Raw genomic sequence first — 19,707 nt, 5'->3', positions numbered from 1 at the left:
TCACTGTGAAGGTGACTGAGCTCTAACACAGGTTGCAGAGAGGTTGTGGAGTGTCCATTCTCAGAGATATTAAAAAAAACATCTCTGACATGGTCCTGGGCAACTTGAGGTGACCCTCTTGAGCTGGGGGTTGGACCAGATGACCTCCATGGTTCACTTCCAACCTCAGCCCTTCTGTGATTCTACAAGTTAACAGCAATTATTGCAGGAATGTCTCTGGCAAATGAACTGACATCAGCCTATATTCAGCTGTCAGACAACAGACAGACATAGACATAGATTATAGACAGACATAGTAATATACAGATATCCCGTATCTCCTTTCTCTTGGAGAGGGAAATTTTATTCAGAAGGGATATAACCTTGGATTCTTGAATCGTTAAGTCTAGGATATTCTGCATGTAACTTTTTACATGCTCGATAGATTTAATGTATTAATAGCCTATTGACCAAGGTGAAAACTAAAAAGAACTTGCCACTTTTATTTTCACCACCTAAGGAAAAATACTGATGCCAGACTACATATAAAAAGATTATGGAGGTTTCCTGGTACAGGATGAGTTGTAATTTTAGACCTCATAATTTTTTTTTTTAATCCAAGGTATTAAATAATGATATAAGGTTGCAGAAAGCACTTCAGGTTTGAAGGGTTATAGTGAGAGAAATTTCTTCATAAGCAGGCAAGTGTCTTCAGAATACAGCTGAGTGAGTCAGCAAACCTATTTTTATTTGTGCTCACTTTCCCTTCATAATGGCATTGGCTGAGCACTGTCTGTGTTACCTCTTGGTCACCAAAGAGAATTAGATAACTTCATACCAGAGGATCAAAAAGGATGAAAGAGCTAGGAAAGAATCACTCAAACAGGTCATTTTTTCCTATAAGAGACTGTACCTTCAGAAGTTTGTGAGCATGCCTGGTGCACAGTCTGCCTCGTATATTCTGGGATTCTTCTGACATCAAAATAATGCTAATTGAAAAAACCCACTAAAATTGCTATTAATAGCAACATAATCTATGTTCACGCAGTTTGCTCTTTTTCTTTCAGTCCATCATAAAGTTATTATTGAAAGATTTCAGGTGAAAAAGAAAAACCCACACTTCTTTTTGCATTCTTTTTGCAACTACAATTTCTTGGGGGAGCTAAAAAATGTGAAGTCTCCCTTAGGAATAGCCTCTTCTTTTAAAAGTTTTCTGCCTTTTATTTCAGTCATTTTATATTCAGAACTGAACCAGTGGAAAGGAGAGGTCAAAAGGTGGAAACATCAATGCTTATATAATCCCTGAAAAGGATTATTCCCCTCACAAAAAATGGCTAGTATGCCATGTGAAATTAAGGACATTTATACTGTGTTTGCACATCACTTGCAATGGAATTGATGAAATTTTAGAAAAACAGAGCAACCTGAGAACAACTGAGCATTTCCCATGGTATCAGTGAGACAGCATGAAAGTTTGACTCAGTTTTTCTAACCTGGCACTTGCCAAAGAGCTCTGCAGAGCTTTGCTTCCTCTCCCTGCTCGCTTTTGCCAGCTAAAGAATGACAGGTATACAGATTTATTAGAAATGGGAGAAGGGGTATCACTTGGATTTTAGCACTCCTACTAGTTCTGGCAAAAACGCATGCATTGTTTTCTCATTTGGACCAGGGCTACACCCATTCCCAGATGGAGAAAAAACACATTTTTTGTGCTTCTGCACCAGGATTACATAATCAGATGTGGTCTACAACATGAGAATAATAAAAGTATAATGATTTTCAGGCACATTGTGTACATGGCATTTTTTAGGACTAAAATCATTGGACAAATACTTTGTTACTCATTTCATACGTCACTGAATGCAACAGTCAAAGGCATTTTACAAGTTTGGCAGAAAACGGTGCTCAAAAAAATGTCATGCCTCTGAAGATCTACTGAATGCGCCAGCTCAACTCCCAACAAAACTTTATGGCAAAACTTCCCAATTTATTAGTGTTATGGATAACATTTCAAAATGAATGCCTAATTAAATTGGTATTTACCTATCACATACAAATGTCCAACTGCTTAAAACCAAACAGGGTATCTGCTGAGACGCAACTTTGATAACTGCTCTTCTGTGTATGAGTTTTTTCATAGTAAATGAGAAAAATTCTCACTGTGAGTTAACATAAAATCAATGCATCGCATACATAAAATAGGATTAGATAGTACTTTCACCCAGTCAAACCAGTTTACCACGAGGAAAGCAATAAAGAAATTGCCCTAAAAAGTAAACCAGGCTCAACTGTTACCTTGAATATTACTGATTTGTTCTACATTTAGAAATATTTTTAAAAACTAGTAAATAAGCCCTTAATTTTTTTCTTAATTCACCACAATTAATGCAAGAGAGAAAATCGGATCTATGGAATATAATTGAAAAGTAGGATTACTTGGAATAGAGTGCCTTGATTAAGCGTTTCCTTTGTCACTGGTCATATTTAATCATACTGACATATTTTAATAATGTCTTATTTTTTTAAAAAGTAGATGGTAAGATGACTTGTGTTGCTGTTACATCATTTATATCTTCTTCTGCTCTGGCCTGGTTTCTCTTAAGAGACAGAATGTCAACCAGTTTCTGCAGTGACAGAACAATATGGTTTCATTTGATTGTCACTGGTGATACTTTTAGCTCATTTTTCACTGCTCTGTCACCCAGATTCATAAAGAAGCTGCTTCTCCTCATCTGGATATTGGTTTTCAGCTGCAATTTTTCATACTTGACCAATGTGATTTTTCCTGCTGTATGCTGACTTTTGCTATGATATGACTATCTGTAACAATTCAGAGAACTTAAAATACTATCTCAAATTTGACTGTAGATAGCTCTGTGAAAACAGAGTTATTCCACTACCAGGAGCATTCAGATACATTTGTATTACCAATTTGCTGTCATCTGTAGGGTTTTTCTGAATTGAAAAAGAATACATATCAAGTTAATATTCCTACCTTCCAACTCCCGGCAGCCAAGTTCTGCAGTGCCCCTGCTGCCCCCTCCAGCGTGTCTGGATTTGAGCACTCAGAAAGAAGTGTGAGGTAGGGTTTGACTATTGAAGGGTGCCACAGCATCTGGATTCCTTTGGGTGGTTCTGCACAGTCTGGAAGAGGTCCTACGCCATCCCACTGTTGGAAAGCAGAAATCAAATTGTCAGCAAGGAAAAGTTAAATATTTCAAAACTGCCTCAGTTGAAGCTATAACGACTGTGTGTGCATGCATGAAGGCAGCTGCCCACAAGGAGCCGTTCTCAGTTTTAGCACATCACTTCATAGGGAAACCAAATTTCCTATTCAACACTTATAGAATAGCTATAGCATTGGCAGAGATCACAGTGTTTCAGCTAGCTGGCATAACAAAACCACTTTTCACTGCATTTACTTTTTGAGGTAGGCACAGAAGCCCAGTGAACATGAATGTATCTTAAGAGGCAAATCTAGAACTTGCATGGGAAAAAGAGATTTTCCTTTTTCATATCTTGCTCAGTTTCTGCATCCTCTCTCTTCTTATGAGGGAAAAAACAACAACGCGAAACACTGCTGTAGAAAACTGAATCATTCAAGCCCATGAGCCCTCCACCACTGAAAGGCCCAAGTGTAACAAGTCTTTCTCAACTGCACAACTTCTTCCGCTTTCTCGCTGTGCAAATGCCTGCAGCATTCGGCCAGACAGCCGTATGGCCTGAGACATGAAGCTGGTAGAACCACCTCTCACAAAACAAACTCCTCCTCTCATCACATACAGAGTTTTGCCATGAATATAATCCTGGTCTGATAGCCAAAATGGGCAATATTAAAAGCCAGAGAACAAGCAGGTTATTGCACAAACCCTTCTCTTAACAGAAAAAGAAACATTTTTGGCAGGAGAACAGGGATTCACCTCTAGAGTGGAATGCCCAATATCTGCAGCCAAGTATGAAACACCTTAAAAGAAGGAAATTCAAGGACTTTTTGCCTTTTTTAAACAAAAGAAAGATGGGGAATACAGTTTTACTGAAAGCTTAAATGTGATTTCCATCTATATGTGTAATGTATATTTCGCTTTGCTTTGTTCAGATAAAAAGATTTAGAAAATTCATAGCCTTAATACCATTGTTCGGAACAAGCCTTGCCTTTTTAATAAAATCTCTTTTCTAACACCTCTGACATGCCCAGACTGCCGTGATACAAAGTAAACCTTTTAATGCCTTGGGTTAGAGCTTATGTGATTACATAGATGAAAAACGTGTATCATAACATTAAACATCTACCAGACAAACAAAGATAGCACAAGCCAGATTAATCCCTTGTTTAGCTCTGCAACAGTTAATTTGATCTTTTACGAATCCAACACCACAATACCTGCACTTGGAAAGACCAAGATTATCTCGTTTTCAGGAAGCGTCAATCATCATTTAAGTTAACTTTGAAAATCTACATGTATTTTAAGGGACAATCAAAAACATCTTTTCTAATAACAACTATCATAACTTAATTTTAACAATGTCTTACTAGATGACTACCACTGAGAATGCATACCACTATCGTTTTCTAAATTAAAGCAGAACAAATACCAAAGTGGAAAGCTAGTGAAACCATTCAGCACACATGAACAGTTACTGAAAACCAGAAAGCTGCTCAGATATGAAACTCACTGCACTGGACAAAAGTTACTGTAGTTTAAAAGAACTTGCACGCAATACCCAGCGGTGGTTGACAAACTACAGGAAAATTGCCTTCTGGAGAAACAATCCCTTTAAATAACACCATTATAGAGCTGTGCCTTTGAATTTTTTAATGCATTTCTGCCTTTAAACCAACAGGTTGATTCCACCGCATACGCCTCAGTTCTCCTTTTTTTTCTCCATATAAATCACCATTCTTGCCAGAAATGACTTCTCGTCAGCTCATAAAAAATACATTAAAACCTGCTTCTTATTTTAACTCTTGGAATTCAATCATTTCCACTGTCAGAATTTCTTGGGAAACAAATGAGAAACATCTTACAGGTCAAATCTGACCCTACACCACTAATGACTTGTGATGTCCAAGGGCACAAATTCAGGTCTTCATCTGTCTCATTCCAATTTGCACAAATTATGGACGCATTATGCAACTGAATAGTGTTTGCACAGGCTATTTACTATATTATTTCAGGGACAAAGTACATGATTCTATGAAATGTACCGTATTTACCCAATATATTTTTTGTGCATATGTGGGGATATAACTTATTTTTTTATTCAGGTATTTACACTCTTATAATGCCAAGGACTATTAAAAACAGCTGATGTAAATTGAACTGTATATATGTTCATGCTGTGCTGGTACATATAAAGCAGTAAAATGATACTTGCAGATAAATTAATTTTTAATGTGGTTTTGCCATTCTGCCCAGTAATGAGAAAACATAAAAAAAAAAAAAAAAAAAGGCTAGACAAATTACTGCATTTCCCTGCCTTTCTTTCAACTCAGTGGCAGCATGACTGCATTAATTTATCACCAACTGTGGGGAAAGACCTTTTTCTCAAAGCACTGTGAAGCCTCAGGTTCCTTGTAAAGGTGATAGAAGTCTTTGGTACTGCACATGCATGTGCAGTGAAGGCACAGTAAATCCTGTGACACTGGATAATGTCCTGCCTATTCTTTGGATGTGGTGTGTGTGCCCAGAGCAGCTGAGCAGCATGCATAGGGAAGGTGTCACTGCCAGCCATGCATGATGTACATGCTGTGCCTACACCTTCAAGGTTGTGTGATAAAGGGTGCTAGAAATTTAGCTGCTTTCCAGGAGCTAGAGGGCACAAGCAACTGACCTGCCACATACTCCTGTCTCCATGTTTCAGTTCCTTTCTGCTCATGCATGTGTGACCTCAGCTAACCCTTTACTGAAGGGTTTAATGGCTTCTGGCATCTTCCACATAGCTGAGACTAGTGCCTGCAGCTGTACAGCCCAATTGCAGGGCATGCAGGGCTGATACAGGTCAGAAAAGAAGCTATCTCAAAGGAGATTTTCCTGAACTTCACGCGTTTGTTTTGTATTTCATAAATATAAGCACTGATTGCCTGAATGAAAAAAAATATTATGACATTACAGTCCATTTTCTTGTGGCTAAAGCACGGCAGAATTTGCTGTGTAGTACACATTGCTCAATATTAATGAACAGAGGCAGCGTGCTAAACAATTCTACCCCGGGAATTACTGGAATGGCTACTGTGTTGTTGCAGACCATCAGGAATGATCAGGAAAATCTATTTGAGATAGGCTGTAGATGTAGTAGGAGCCTCTGAAAAAGAGGACGACTGCATGCAATTACTCTCCCTAGCTTATGTTAAGAAGTTAAAAAAAGTCATAAACAAATATTCCTTCCAGGCTTCTCTCCTTCAGCTGAAATTACCCACATATATTATGGTTGAAGCTGACAAACTGTTTGCTACGTGGGTGAGATACAAATCTCTCATTTCCTGAAACTGGTGCAAAGAAAGCATCAAAGTCATGAAGAATAAAAAAAACGAATGCAGAGATCTTTAAGAACAACAGACTTTTAAGAGCAAGAGTATTGTAATAAAGTTCCTGAAGTTTCCACATTACGTAAGGAAGTCTGAGATGAGAAAAAGATCACCCATTGAGATACTCCCCAATGCTCTACAACAGATTATCTAATGCCTTCTTCCTCATATTAATGAAAGCAAACCAATGTTTATAGTGTAATTGTACGGAATACCATGGAAGGCTTAAACTCAGTAAGAAGTGCATTCCCCATATATTGCTTTGTACCAAAAGTATCAAGTTGGTGGGGTTTGTTATTAAGGAGTGTCACATGATGGTAGCTTTTCCTTTGATAACAACACAACAGTGTTTTATTTTTGTTTATTAAATGTGATTACTTCCCTCTCTCCCAGTCTGCGCAAAATAACACTACTAAAGAAAGAAATCTAGGAAAACTCAAACAAAAGCCAGCAATGACTAAACCCATCTTGATCTGTTTCCAATGACCCTAGACATTTGAGATAGTCTGATAACATAGTAGCTACGCTCTTTGCAGCTGCAGTGGCAAAAATTATATCAGCAATTAAACAGTGCTCACCAAAAGCATTTTTGAAACGCCAAAGACTTTTAAACTAACGAGCCCCTTAAGAGGACAATGATTTCTCATCCTGTGTATCGTAGTGGCTGTGGCAGTCTATGCCAGCATGTCAGTACAACAACATCTTTCGGAAGCCTCTGTCCAAGAGATGCATTGAGCAACACTGTTGAGAGCAGAAGTCTAAACTTAAATAACAAAAATTAATCAAAATCACAGTGCTTGCTTTCTGGGGTGATGGGAATCCATGCAGCTGACACACAGGAAGAAGGAATACCGCTATTTAGATCAAGTCGAATTTTTGTTGTTTGGGCTTTGAAAACAACCTGGCATTACATGATAATGAGATTCCCAGGGCATACAAGATGTTGCTGTGCAGATAAGCAAGAATTAAGAAATGGTTGCTAAGAAGCTCTATGAGGAGCTGCTCAATATAGTCGATTTCTTGCTAATGAACACTTGACGTAACTAACTTGTAAAAGACAAGGAAGTAACAAGTGGAAATAATACTTTCCTGAGCAGAACATATTGGCAACACAGCCTTTCACCCCTAATCTCAGTTGAGATTATTAGCTAAATCCAGGAGCTGCTGCCATTTCTCGGTTTCTGTGTTCATTATTTTGGTATGGCTCGGTAGAGTGATGAAATGTAATTGACAAAATAGTGGTCTCACCACATGAAAAGGCCTGACAGCTCTATTTTTTTTATTCCTTTTGAAATATTATCTTAAACCCACTATTTCACCTGGATAGAAGAATTTACAGCTCATTTAGCAAGCATGGTAAAGGGATGTGCCAGTGAATTCATAACGATATATAATGGTGCTGTTACAACTTAAGGCTCCCGACAGAAGGTAAAAGAGGTCAGGCTCATTTCAAAAGTGTCACTTCCAATCAAAAATCGTAATTTGGGCTAGATTCTGGGTTGACAAGAACGATCACAGATGGGGAACTCGAGAGGAACATGAAGTCAAGAAGTCAGCCTGTTTCTTACAAGTGAAGAAATTAAATAGTGCCACATGTGCATATAATGGGTGCATAACAAGAAATAGAGTAATGATTAATGACCTCTTCCTGGTTCTTTTATGATGTTGGACCATGGACCTTATTTTCCCTGTTTTTTTGAACATAATCCTTGTTTCTTGTACAGCTGAAAGAATAAACCTGCTGGCTGCCAACAGCAGGAACAAAATTTGCAGCAGTGGAAAAATTAGTTCCCATCTGAAGAGTGACATGAAGCAAGGCAAAGAGGTCTGTATCTGCAATGTCCTAGTCAGAGATGAGGGCCTCTGCAGCTGGACAACTTTGTGGTACAAACTGATCAAGGTAAGCAGCAAAGAGAATATAACAAACAACAGTGACAGCAGGGAATTACAGTTCTTGGGATCCGAGACAGAAATAAAAAGCAGGTGAGCCCCGCCTATTTTTCCTGTGGCCTTTATTCAAGTTTTGCTTTCTATTTTCCCACAGATAATAACAATTTTATACCTGGCTTTTATTGCAAACCTTTAGAAGCTTTGGGCCATTAAAATTTAATGACAAAGCATACGCCTCAGGAACCTGTCGGAGCTCTGGTAAACCACCATGAGAGGCATGATTGTGGCTCTTTTAATATCACCTAACTTTACTCCGAAACATAAAGAAAACTTGTTTCTTGTGATCCTAAGGGAACTCCTCAGGTACAGTCATTTGGAAGTTGTCATTAGATTTAACTATAACGTGAACCAAGTAAATTCTCTGATTTCACGATGTAGAGAAGTTGCAATTTAGGCAACTGATGTTGTGACAAGTATATCCCAATTTGTTCTTGAAAGGCCTTTGAAGGAAAACCACATTTTGTATTACCACTCAGTCCTGTTGTTTTCTTCAAGTAGCTCATGTGTGACTACAAGTGAAATATAACCTAGAGAAATAAGGATAGTTTTTTCCCTAAGTCATAAACCAAATAAATTAACTTCTTCTTTCTTTACAGAAAACCTATGAAAATGTGACTTAAAAGTTACAGAAAGTTTCTCCTACTTAATGGTTTAAGAAACAAACTTCCTAACTATATGAGACTTCTTTTTTTTAGTAATGAAAATTGCAACTTTGTCCTCATCCACCATCTAAAATGATACATCCGGTACTATTCTCCAGTTACAGTAGTTTTGCTACTAAGTTGAACACTTTAATTTAAAAATTAAGAACCACTCCATATTGGTCACTTCAGAAGGAGTTCAAAACATATGCACTTGAGAAACTAAGTGAAGGACTGAAGAAATACACTGTGAAAGGAAGATTTCAAAACTGCATTCACAAAAATCTGAGTATTTTTATTCCACCCTATCTTGTAAGCCTTATCTTCTGAGGAAGACTGAAACAGTCCATATTCTTATACAAGAATACCGTGCACTGCCAAAAAAAGAATGATACTTATACTCTCGACATGTATTTTCTGGGGACATAAATTGTAGCAGGCTGCAGAACTGGCAAATGCTTCTGTATACTGAGGTGTCACAGCTCTTAACAGATTTGTCTGTGCCCTATGTATTGTCTGACAGGAATGGCACTTCAAGTCTTAATGCAATCACAGAGGTGAACAACTTGAGTTTCAATACTGGGCTGAACTCCACCTTGTGTATCTGTAAGGAACAATAATAATGAGCTCAAAGAATGATTTTTTAAATTATTACTCATTGCTTTCTCTTCAGGGGGCATCAGAGTAACTGACTACTTTTATATCTTTCTTGTCTCCATTTCTTTGAGGCTTCCTTCCACAGGTTCAATCCATGGTGGTGTGAAGCACTTTGTGTTTCAGATGTTCTAAATCACTGCATCCTATGAAGATTCCATAGGCATGCCTTTGTTATTTATGTGTAAAACACTGTTCAACATGAGTAAGATTTTCAGACCTGTAGGGTATTTCACAGCATAAAAGCTTCACTGCTGAGGCACTTACAGGAATGAGCACTCTAAAAATAGCATCCCAAGGAGAGCACAAGATCAGCTCTGAGGGACAGAACAAGCAGTATGTAACAGCTTAAGTACTGCAATTGAAGAGAGATTATCAGAGGTATTACCTGGAAAAAATTAAGAATCCTACTGTAAAAGAATATGTACATGCGCAATAGACAGGGCAGCAGTCAGCACATAGGGAGGCAACGTACAGGGGAAGGACATGCAAAAATGTTCTCTGGCGGAAAGTGTTAATGAGGTTAATTTAGATGGGTGAATTCTGACTAACCTAAGGAACACAAGATGATCCTGCTGTTAGAGACTTTTGCCTGGGAAAAAAAAAACCCCAATACTCCAAACCCTTCATGAATACTGATTTATCTTGACACACACAGAAACAGTAACCAGAGTATTGCTGACTGTGACACAGCTTTTCAGTAGTATGAATCTACGTGGGTCCTGAAAAAACTCAAGATGACAGAGCGAAAGCAGCAGAAAGAACATTCTATTTTTTGTTTCCATTTATGAGGGTAACTTGGGAGAGCTGTTTCCAGCATGGTGATCTTGCTGATAGACCTCAGTCACATTTGGTTTTAGTAGCATTCTAGTTAATCTGGTAACATATGTTAAAATATTTGGTATGGTCAACAATAGTCAAGTATCATGGGGTGAGAATATTACATTCTGAAGAAAGTTCACAAGGATGCCTGAAACTTCTGAACTGAGTAATAGCTACGGGTGAGAACTGGTATATGGCAAGATGGGGTAGGCTGTCCAGAGTGAAAGGAAATTGGATGAAAGAAAAAAAAAAATAAATTTTGAATTTCTGTAAGGTACAGTGGTCCTGTGTATAAAAAAAATTAGTTCTGGTAAATTTATTTCCTTGCCACAGAAAAGGCTACTGAACAGAAACCTTAAAGTATGTGCATAGCTTTACCTTTTTTTGGATTTTAAAAATTATATTAAACCCTTCCATTAGGCAAACACAGGCAGATCTGAAGATACCTTTACTATGCTGATAATGAACACCCACAGAAAGATACAAAAGGTATCCAGGAACAGGCAGAACATGTATATTGTAAAGGAAATCAGCGAGAAGACATTAGTTTTTTGGCCTGGAGGAGAAAAAAGATCCTTTATAGGGAATCTTTAAAGTTCAGAGACGCGCGACAGGAACATTTCAACAGTCAGCAGTACAGAGTTAGAAGTCTGAAACTGATATCCAGAAATCACTGCAGGAATATAAAAGGAAGAATTAAAAAAGACTTCATATAGCGTGTATCCACACGTGTGCATGTGTTGGCAAACAGCACTGAAAGAGAAAGGAGAGTTGCAGTATGACCCATTCATACCCAGACATGCTATTTTTGTTCCTGCACTTCGAGCAACTGCAAGTGTAGTGTGTGGGAACTGTTAATTTGGGAACAGGAATGATGACTGCTTCATGGAGCAAGATTAATTTGCTTTGTCACCTTTTATCTCACAGTATCCCAATACAGGAAAACCAACAAAAGGCCATAATAAATCCAACTTTTCTGATGACTACAGTGTTTAACTAGAAGAGTAGGTGAAAATGAAAGTCTTACTAGCCACGAGTGCTGTGTTTTCCAGCACTTGAATCTTAGCTCATTGATGTTCTATAACTTTTCCACATTACCACAATTTGTCTTTATGAACTCAGGGATATTTTCAATACCGGTTTACACCATCTAGTCACATACCCAGTGCACATAACTGCTTATTCAAATGAGTATTTTCTTTGAGCAATCTGAAACAGAAATAAATGGCAACAGAAAAGACTAAGTCTAGGAAGAGATGGAGAACTACCTGCTGCCAGCACGGGTTGTTTGAAAAAGCTCTTAAATCAGCAGCCATTCCTATTGCTATTTAGTGTGTGCATTGACAGGAAAATGTCTTTCTCTGCAATATCATCATCGTCATCCCCAAATTTTAAGTCATTAATGGAAAAACAAGGAGATAAATACACCTTGAAAATCAACCCACCTAAAATAAAACCTGCAGCACCTTTAATAATTTGAGGAAACAATCAAGACTTTACTTCTCAATCTTTGATAATGACACAAAAAAGCATGCATCTTCTGATATATCTAAACATTTACTCACATTGCTTGATTCAATCCTGTACAGTTTTCTCCCAACGTACAGAGAGATAGTACAAAACTAACTTTAAAGTAAGCATGCGAATATAAGCCTGATGTTTGCTTGTACCAAGGTCTCTCTCCACGCACTGTGTGGAAGTACAGCGTAAAGTATATGCAGATTACATTTGAATGTTAAGACTTACACAGCTGATGATAAACAGCTTCCTTTTACAGATTGAGCATTTTACAGTATTTACGGCAGCGCACCTATGACAACAGTTTCCTGGTGCCACCATGTAATGTGCAACTTTCTCAGGCAAACATAGTCCATTATTCCACAGGAATTTCTTCTTTAAGCTCTCAACTAATTAACAAAGACAAGAGTTTTGTATATTATGCATCATGCACTTTATTTCTAACACAGTGCATTAATTATATATATACTTTAAATGATGGGCACTTCAAGTACTTGCAACACAGCTGCAAGTAACTTCCATTACCTGATCTTGTGATTTCTTTTTCTTCTTCTTCTTTCCCCAGCACCCTGAACTCTCTGTGTCTTTTCCATTGGCATCACCACAGAGTAATCCATCAAGTTCATCTGTTCCCATCTGCTGTCCCTGAGATGTTTCTGCAGCTAGCCTGTATGAGAGGTTCCTCAAAATGCACACACAGTTTTCCACGGTCTGAAAAGTATGAGAAAAACAAACAAACAAACACCAAACAAAAAAAGAAACACACCAGAAAAAAAGTTAAAATCCTTCCCTTACTCACTCTGTATACAAAGCAGAAGAAACATCACCGATCTTTGCACATAAATTTACCCAGCACAATTCTTATCTGCTCATTTCTGAGTGCTTCCTAGATAACCACAGCTTAAGAGATTTCAAAATGCTTATGGAAACAAATCAGTAGTCTGGACAGTATTTTACCAGGAGTTTTCTTATTGTCATTCTCAATTTCATGCTGGAGTCCTACATGAAACAGAACCCGAGGTATAAAGCCATCAAGAGAACCTGAACACACAGAGAATGCCGGCAAAATCCCACCTCAATGAACAGAAAATGCTCCAAACAGAAAATGGCAACAGGTTCTGGGTTTGGTTTGTTTTCTTTTCTGGCATGAATTCTATACCAGAAAACACAAAAATGCAGAAATCAACAGAAAAATCGGATCCGAGTTCTGTTTCACAAGTACTTGTAGCATGACCATACGATGCTTCTTGATTTATTTTTCTTATCCAGAGATAAGACTCGATATGTCAGTCCTCCTCGCTTCTAGCCAGGCTGCAGATACCTTGTGGGCAGCCTTTCCTTCTCATCCATTTGGTCCCCTAAACAGGTTGTGCCTTCTGTAGAAGATGCTGGCAGGAATCCAGAAATGGAGTGAAACCCAGTGGAGGAAAATTCACTGATAATTCAATATTATTTCTGCAAGCCTAAAAGATGTTCAGTTTATACTTATCTGAAGCTTCCCCATTTAGTTTGTTCGATTTGGTTAGACTATATCTAATAAGAAGGATATGAGCTTAATTTTCTGGAGGCAGAGAGAACATGGTTAAAAAAAAAAAATCACCTGTATCCATCTGTATTTATTTCAGCAATTCTTAATGCTTCTTGGAGGTAAAAAGCTATGGTCACTACATACCAACTCCATTAACCCAGAGCAGAATGACTGTGAGGCTTTCAGCTCTGTCTTACTCTGCCATATATACCAGTGTGGTAAACAGATGGAGCTTCATTTACTTTCATATAGTGTGTGAGCTTATGCCAGGTATGCAGCTGGCACATAGTTTTTGCCATGACATTAAGTTCCAGAGATGATACTCAGACTCATCTATGCAGGACTATTTTATTTTTAAAAACAGGTGAAATTTCACAACACACTGGTACTAATTTGACACCTCCAGCCAAATACAAAAACACATGTAGAAATGTGTGCGTAGAAAGTGTTCTTAGTACATCTTTCATACCTGAAAGCTTTGCAGACCTCACAGTGACTATGTATTTTCAAAAAAAGTGCGATGCCTCTTTTTTTTCTTCCATATATGAGTTTTATTCACTCTTGCTAACATTTACTTCTGCACAGCGATAGTGCACCAAAGTTGAAGCTGTGTTTGTCAATTAGGGTTCTAAATTTTAATTCCCCTTTTTACAAACAATATTTTTCACACTTAATTCTCATTATGTTGAAAACAAATCGGTATAAGTCCACTGCAAGGACATTACCTCAAACTGAAAACTGATAAGCAAACTTTCAAGGCTCAAATGCAATCAACACCTTCTTCATTAAGGTGAACTCCTATGCAAGCTGGTTCTAACCACACAGTTGAGCAGATTTCATTCCTTCTTGACTTGTGCCTTTGAACTTTCCAGGGTCCTTGTATTCCTTATTCCTTTATCAGTTTCATCATAAGGGGACTAAATACAAGTTCACTAGTCTTTCTACTTTAATAGATTAAATTAAGATTATGGCCAGCAACTGCCAGGTAACCATGTCTAAGTCACTAATTTTTAACACTTTAACTTGAATTAGCATAGCTTTTTCTTATTATGTATTTACAAGAAACAATGCTGCTAAGATGCTTGTAATGCTGCTATAATTTATGCACTTTTGTCATTCCTCATGTTGGTGAAGTTTTTAACAACTCTGCATGTGCTTGCAAGTCCATCATCCTCTTTCAGAGCCTTCGGGAGCAGAGACTAGTTTTTCAGCATTTTAGTTGTCAGTATTACAAAATCATCTAATAGGGCAATTGTCATGTTATTTGGAAAACAACATTTATAACTTTACAATAAAGTGCAATTGTTTTGTTAAAATAGCACAGTTTTTGAAACTAGATAACAGGTGATATAGAGTTAAATATTTTAATTAAATTACATTCTAATTTAGACAGGAGGTTAAAACTACTAAGGCAGGCAGAATAGTTTCTTGCATTTCTTCATTTTTTCCTTCATATATGTCAGCCTGTAGTTTTTCCAAGTCATTCCAGATAAGAATATGAACAGAATAGTTAATTTTAATAATAGGCAGCAAACTAGGAAGCTTACTGTGCTCCTTATTTAGCCTTTTTAACAGTAAAACACCAGCACCACACAGTACAAACCTCTCATAATTCCCCTCTCTGTCTGCTAAATTCATAGGCAAATTTCACCTATTTGGCTCAAGCTAATGATCAGAGATTTCTGGAGAATATCACTCTCCAATCCATATAACCCACAGAGGTCCACAGGCAACTATCTGTGAAGGATCACTTGGAAATACAAACGAATCAGGCTTTAAAACTGCTGCATAAAAGGTTGCTCTCCTTTGAAACTGAAATCTCTGATTCTTAAGGGTTTGCAAATGGACCAAGGTTGCTCTGCTGCAGCAATGGCAATTAATTTAACACCATATAACAAAAGTAAAAGGTATTTGAAGCTAGCCTTTTTCTTCTTTTTCTGGAATACTTTAGTGTATTACAAATCTTCAGTTGTAAATGCTTGAAGTCTTTTCCATTATGCAGTGCCTTTTACCTTTGGGAAAGCCTGTCCATACCCTAGTACTTTCAGAGAAATAAAGTTGACACAAAACTACATCTTAAAACAGTTGTTACTGAAGGCATTAATTAATCCTCTTCAAAAAAAAAAAAAATGTTGGCTGTAATGCCAAAAGGGCCATTAACTGTTTGCTGGTTTGCTCTGTAAGCCTACGTCACTGTTATTAGCTCTGTCTCATACACGGTACTGAAAAACCCATTTTAAGGTGAACCTGGCAGAGCAACATAAGGAACTTTACATGGGATATGACATATTTGCTCTTAAACAAGTAGCCTCTGTTCTCCCTTAGAAGTGAGAGGATGACATGCTCACCTGTGCACACTACACAGGCAGACACAAATCCAATACTTAGCACACAAAAACCCACAGCTCAACAGAAGGAAAAGATTGGCTAAATTACGCTTTGCTAAAGCATAATCCCAACACATTTTTTATAAAACAACCTGTCACCTTATAGTCCTGATGTACCCTGAATACCTGGATCCCTTGTACTTGAAAAGACAAAGATGACAAACCTTACTATCAATTTCACTGCTCCCCAGAGCAGACTGGATCACATACAGCAATGCATCCGTCAGGCCATCACACTCCCTCATTCTTCTGCGGGCCTCCTCTCCAGCAGAGCTGACATTCCTGCAAGGCAACAGCAAGAGTCACCACCTGCCCTCCTGAAACCTTCTCACCATTAACATAGAGATAAAACGGTTGTTTTCTGTTCTCCTTTCATCAGTTCAGAGCTGTGAATAATGAAGACAGCTGTGAATGAGCTCAGGAAATGTAACAGGGAGGGGAACAAATGGAAGTCATCAGGTGCTCCACAGGAAGGGGCAGAGAGGCCAAGCAGCATGTGCCCACCTGAGCAGTGAGGCTCACAGGCTGCTAAAATCTGGAGAAAGGCTCATCTTTTTTCTTTTTCTTTTTTCTTTTATGAGTAGCAAAAAATTGTATTTAAAATGTGCATATGTACATATAAATCAGGCTTAAAAAGTCTAGAGGTTTTCCAAGGAAATCTCCTGGGATTTGAAGAGCCCAGTAGTAAGGGCTCTTAACCTGAGAGAAAAATACTATCAACGCATAACATAAACCACCTGGTGTTGCTTGCTTCTCATTTGACATGAGTGTTTCCTTTTCTCTCTCATTTTGAGAGAACATTAATCCTCAATCTTCTCTTTACATAGTTACTCACAGGTTGTTTTACATTGCAAAATTTAAAACCTCAGCCTGTCATAGTAACTGTGTTCCTTAGACAGGGCCAGAGGGCCTTGTCAACACATTGATAAAAACACAATTAAAACAAAATTTACTGCATAACATGTGTCATAAAGTTCAAAATACTACTATATAAAGAAACAAACATATATGGAAGAGCATATATAAACAGAATCTATACTTGCTACCATCAAGTCTTCCTGACACATTCAAATTTGCACAGCAATTTTGATTTGGAAATGGTTGAATTAGCAATCACAGGAACAGGGTGAAACTTCTCATATAGTCTCCTTCAGTAGGGGAAGACAACCCTCTGGCACTGGCCCATTGATTATGTAATTTTCAAATGCCTTTGCATTAAGGGTGGAATAAGGATGAGAAACCTTGGAGGGGAGAATGAATTTGAGATGGAGGCAGGTGAGACGACTAAAGGATAGGTTTCCTTTCAGTTCTTCTTTTTTTTTTTTTTTTTCTCTATCTACTTCATCCTCTTCTGCCTCCCTATAATCTAAAAACCAGAATTTCCATTCCCCCAAAGCACCAAAGAGTTTTCCTAATCAAGTAATCTTACAACTGGACAATTCCCCAGTCCCTCCAATGCAGGTTCCTAATTGATTCTGCTCCCTAAACACACATGATTTTCCATCTATACTTGCATCCCTACAAAGTTTTAATTAGTTCTGCTCTCCACACACAAACTGCTTCAATTAATTCAATACCATTCCCTTCACTTCTGCAGACAGCCTGACAAAAACGAGCCCTGGAGCACTAGAATGAATTCCTTCATTTCCTAGCATGAAAGCATGAACAAATTCATGCTTTCCATTCTCCTTGAGACTTCCAGGTTCACCACACATCATTACACACCAGAAGTGTGCCCTTCATAATGGCTTGCAAGTTTTGTGTTGTCTTCTGGTCCCTGAACTCTGTTCCTCCTTCCCCCTTCTCTGCTGCTTAAGAGCAGCAGATGAGGGCTTTTCGTCCAGTTCATGTGGAAACCCTCTTCTGTCATACAGGAACCGGGGTCTGAAAAGCATCAACTGGAAAACGTCTTTCACTGGCTCTCCCTTTGAAGTGGTGGAAACCTTCCAACTTCCCTTTGGATGACAGAAATCAGTAGGTAAAATTACAGTGCATGGTTTTCCCGAAAGAGTGCCCACACCCCGTATTTGTAGGGCTGGGGACTCTGCCTACAGTTTATTTTTAGTAGGCTTCCGCCTTACAAAAGGCAATAACTTCACGTGAAATTCCAGAAGGGCAGCACATACAGAAAAAGCAAAATCATGGATATGAAAAGTGCACTGTGGGGTGGGCAGAAAAGGGGGATCAGAGCACTTCTTTCATTTGAAATTCTACTCTCCCACCTCCAGGAAGATACTTGTATTCAGCCTTAAAAGAGTAACTGCACAAATTACAATAGGAAGGTGCTGAGGAATTGTTCTTAGCACACCCCCTTTTCTGGCACCGCTACATATATATCTAAAAAAGGAAATATTACTGAATCTTTTTAATCAGAACTAGATGCAACAGTCTGTACTAATGTAATGTGTCCAGGCTTCTTCATCTTCTGCAGTTACGCATACTGTGTGCAAGCTTTCAAATTACATAGACATACATTAGCAGAAACAGGGAGAGAAATTCTTCACCATCTTTTCATTGAGGCAGTTTCTCCTTCGCTCTTCCATGTCACCTTGACTCTCCAGAGCATGCAGAGGCTGGAAGCCTGTCAGTTCCTTTCCAGGTTCACCAGAAACTCCTCCTCACCAAGACAGCAATGTCAACCTTATAGTCCCTGAGCTGTGAGCTGTCTGCCTCATTCATTTCTAGCCAAACAAAGAATACGAGGACACTATACAAAGTAATACAGACACACTAGGCATGCATCTTACACAGACAATATATTTCCTTGCCGTGTGGAAGAGACGTCAAATTCAGTTCTTCTGTTTATCATCCTTCTCATGCTCCTGCTGCTTCTGCAACCAAGAGGTGAGTATACCAAATTCCCATGACTGCTTTTCCTTTTCTTTTAAAAGTCTCTGTCTAGTTTCTGCACTGACTCAGCTACTCAAGCCCTCCCCAGAGCTGGCATATTTATTTACATGGGAAATAGCTTAAAACCCAAGACAAATCCAAACCTTGCATCAACATTTTGGCAGAAATAATAATTTGATTGCTTAAAAAGAAATACTTCCTATTATCTTACTATTCCCATTCCACCTCTATTGATGGAATCATTGTTAACAAATCTTTCACAGAAGGTCTCTAGTTTCATCCTGTTCAAGCTATGTAATTCTGGGAAACAGAAGCAAGCTCCAGACTGTATAAGCTGTCAAAGAAAATATGCTGCCATCTTAATTTTCTTATTTCTCACTGTTAACTGGAACATGCTGTAGCTGTCAGTGTGACAGGGAGTAAGACATGATTTGTCATTCGCGAATTTACAGGTCACTGTGCAAGCCTTAAACTGGAGCATTAGTAGTATCTAATGTTGGTAAAATGTCCCACTAAGTAAACATATTTCTCCAGTGTCAGTCTCCAAACAAGTGACCACATTTTCTTGATTTTTGATGAGATGCAGAGATACAATGGACAGGTTTTCAAGAAAAAAGTACTTTGCCATCATAACGGCAGTCCAGCAAAACCTTGACTGCCTGGTAAATTTTGATTCTTTGCAGAAACTCTATTCACAGGATATATGTGAGGTATAGGCTGGTATTTTGAATCAAACTGGATGAGAAGTCCTTTAGACCCCTATACTCCAGTAAATTAATTTCATCTGGAATCCAGTCACACAGGAATACCAAGAATACAGAGTACTGAAGAATAATTCTCAGCTTAGTCAGA

At 38.2% G+C, this 19,707-nt stretch overlaps 1 protein-coding gene across 12 annotated transcripts in view; it reads right to left on the bottom strand.

The window, feature by feature from the left end:
• Window positions 1-19,707, bottom strand: part of CTNND2 (catenin delta 2) — a 655,387-nt gene that overhangs the window by 84,526 nt on the left and 551,154 nt on the right. For all 12 annotated transcript variants that reach the window (XR_010610081.1, XM_065667606.1, XM_065667609.1 and 9 more), the window contains 3 exons: window positions 16,170-16,287; window positions 12,616-12,801; window positions 2,975-3,148 (listed from right to left, as the gene is read on the bottom strand). Coding sequence is in view for 11 of the 12 variants with exons in the window: in XM_065667606.1 (XP_065523678.1) it covers window positions 2,975-3,148; window positions 12,616-12,801; window positions 16,170-16,287 (478 nt within the window). In the remaining variant the exon portion in view is untranslated. The remainder of the gene's footprint in view (window positions 1-2,974; window positions 3,149-12,615; window positions 12,802-16,169; window positions 16,288-19,707) is intronic.

The sequence above is a fragment of the Lathamus discolor genome, chromosome 2 (genome assembly GCF_037157495.1).
Source record: "Lathamus discolor isolate bLatDis1 chromosome 2, bLatDis1.hap1, whole genome shotgun sequence".
Classification (NCBI taxonomy): domain Eukaryota; kingdom Metazoa; phylum Chordata; class Aves; order Psittaciformes; family Psittacidae; genus Lathamus; species Lathamus discolor.
The sequence above is the reverse complement of the archived record's forward strand: the minus strand, read 5'-3'. Positions and strand labels throughout refer to the sequence as shown.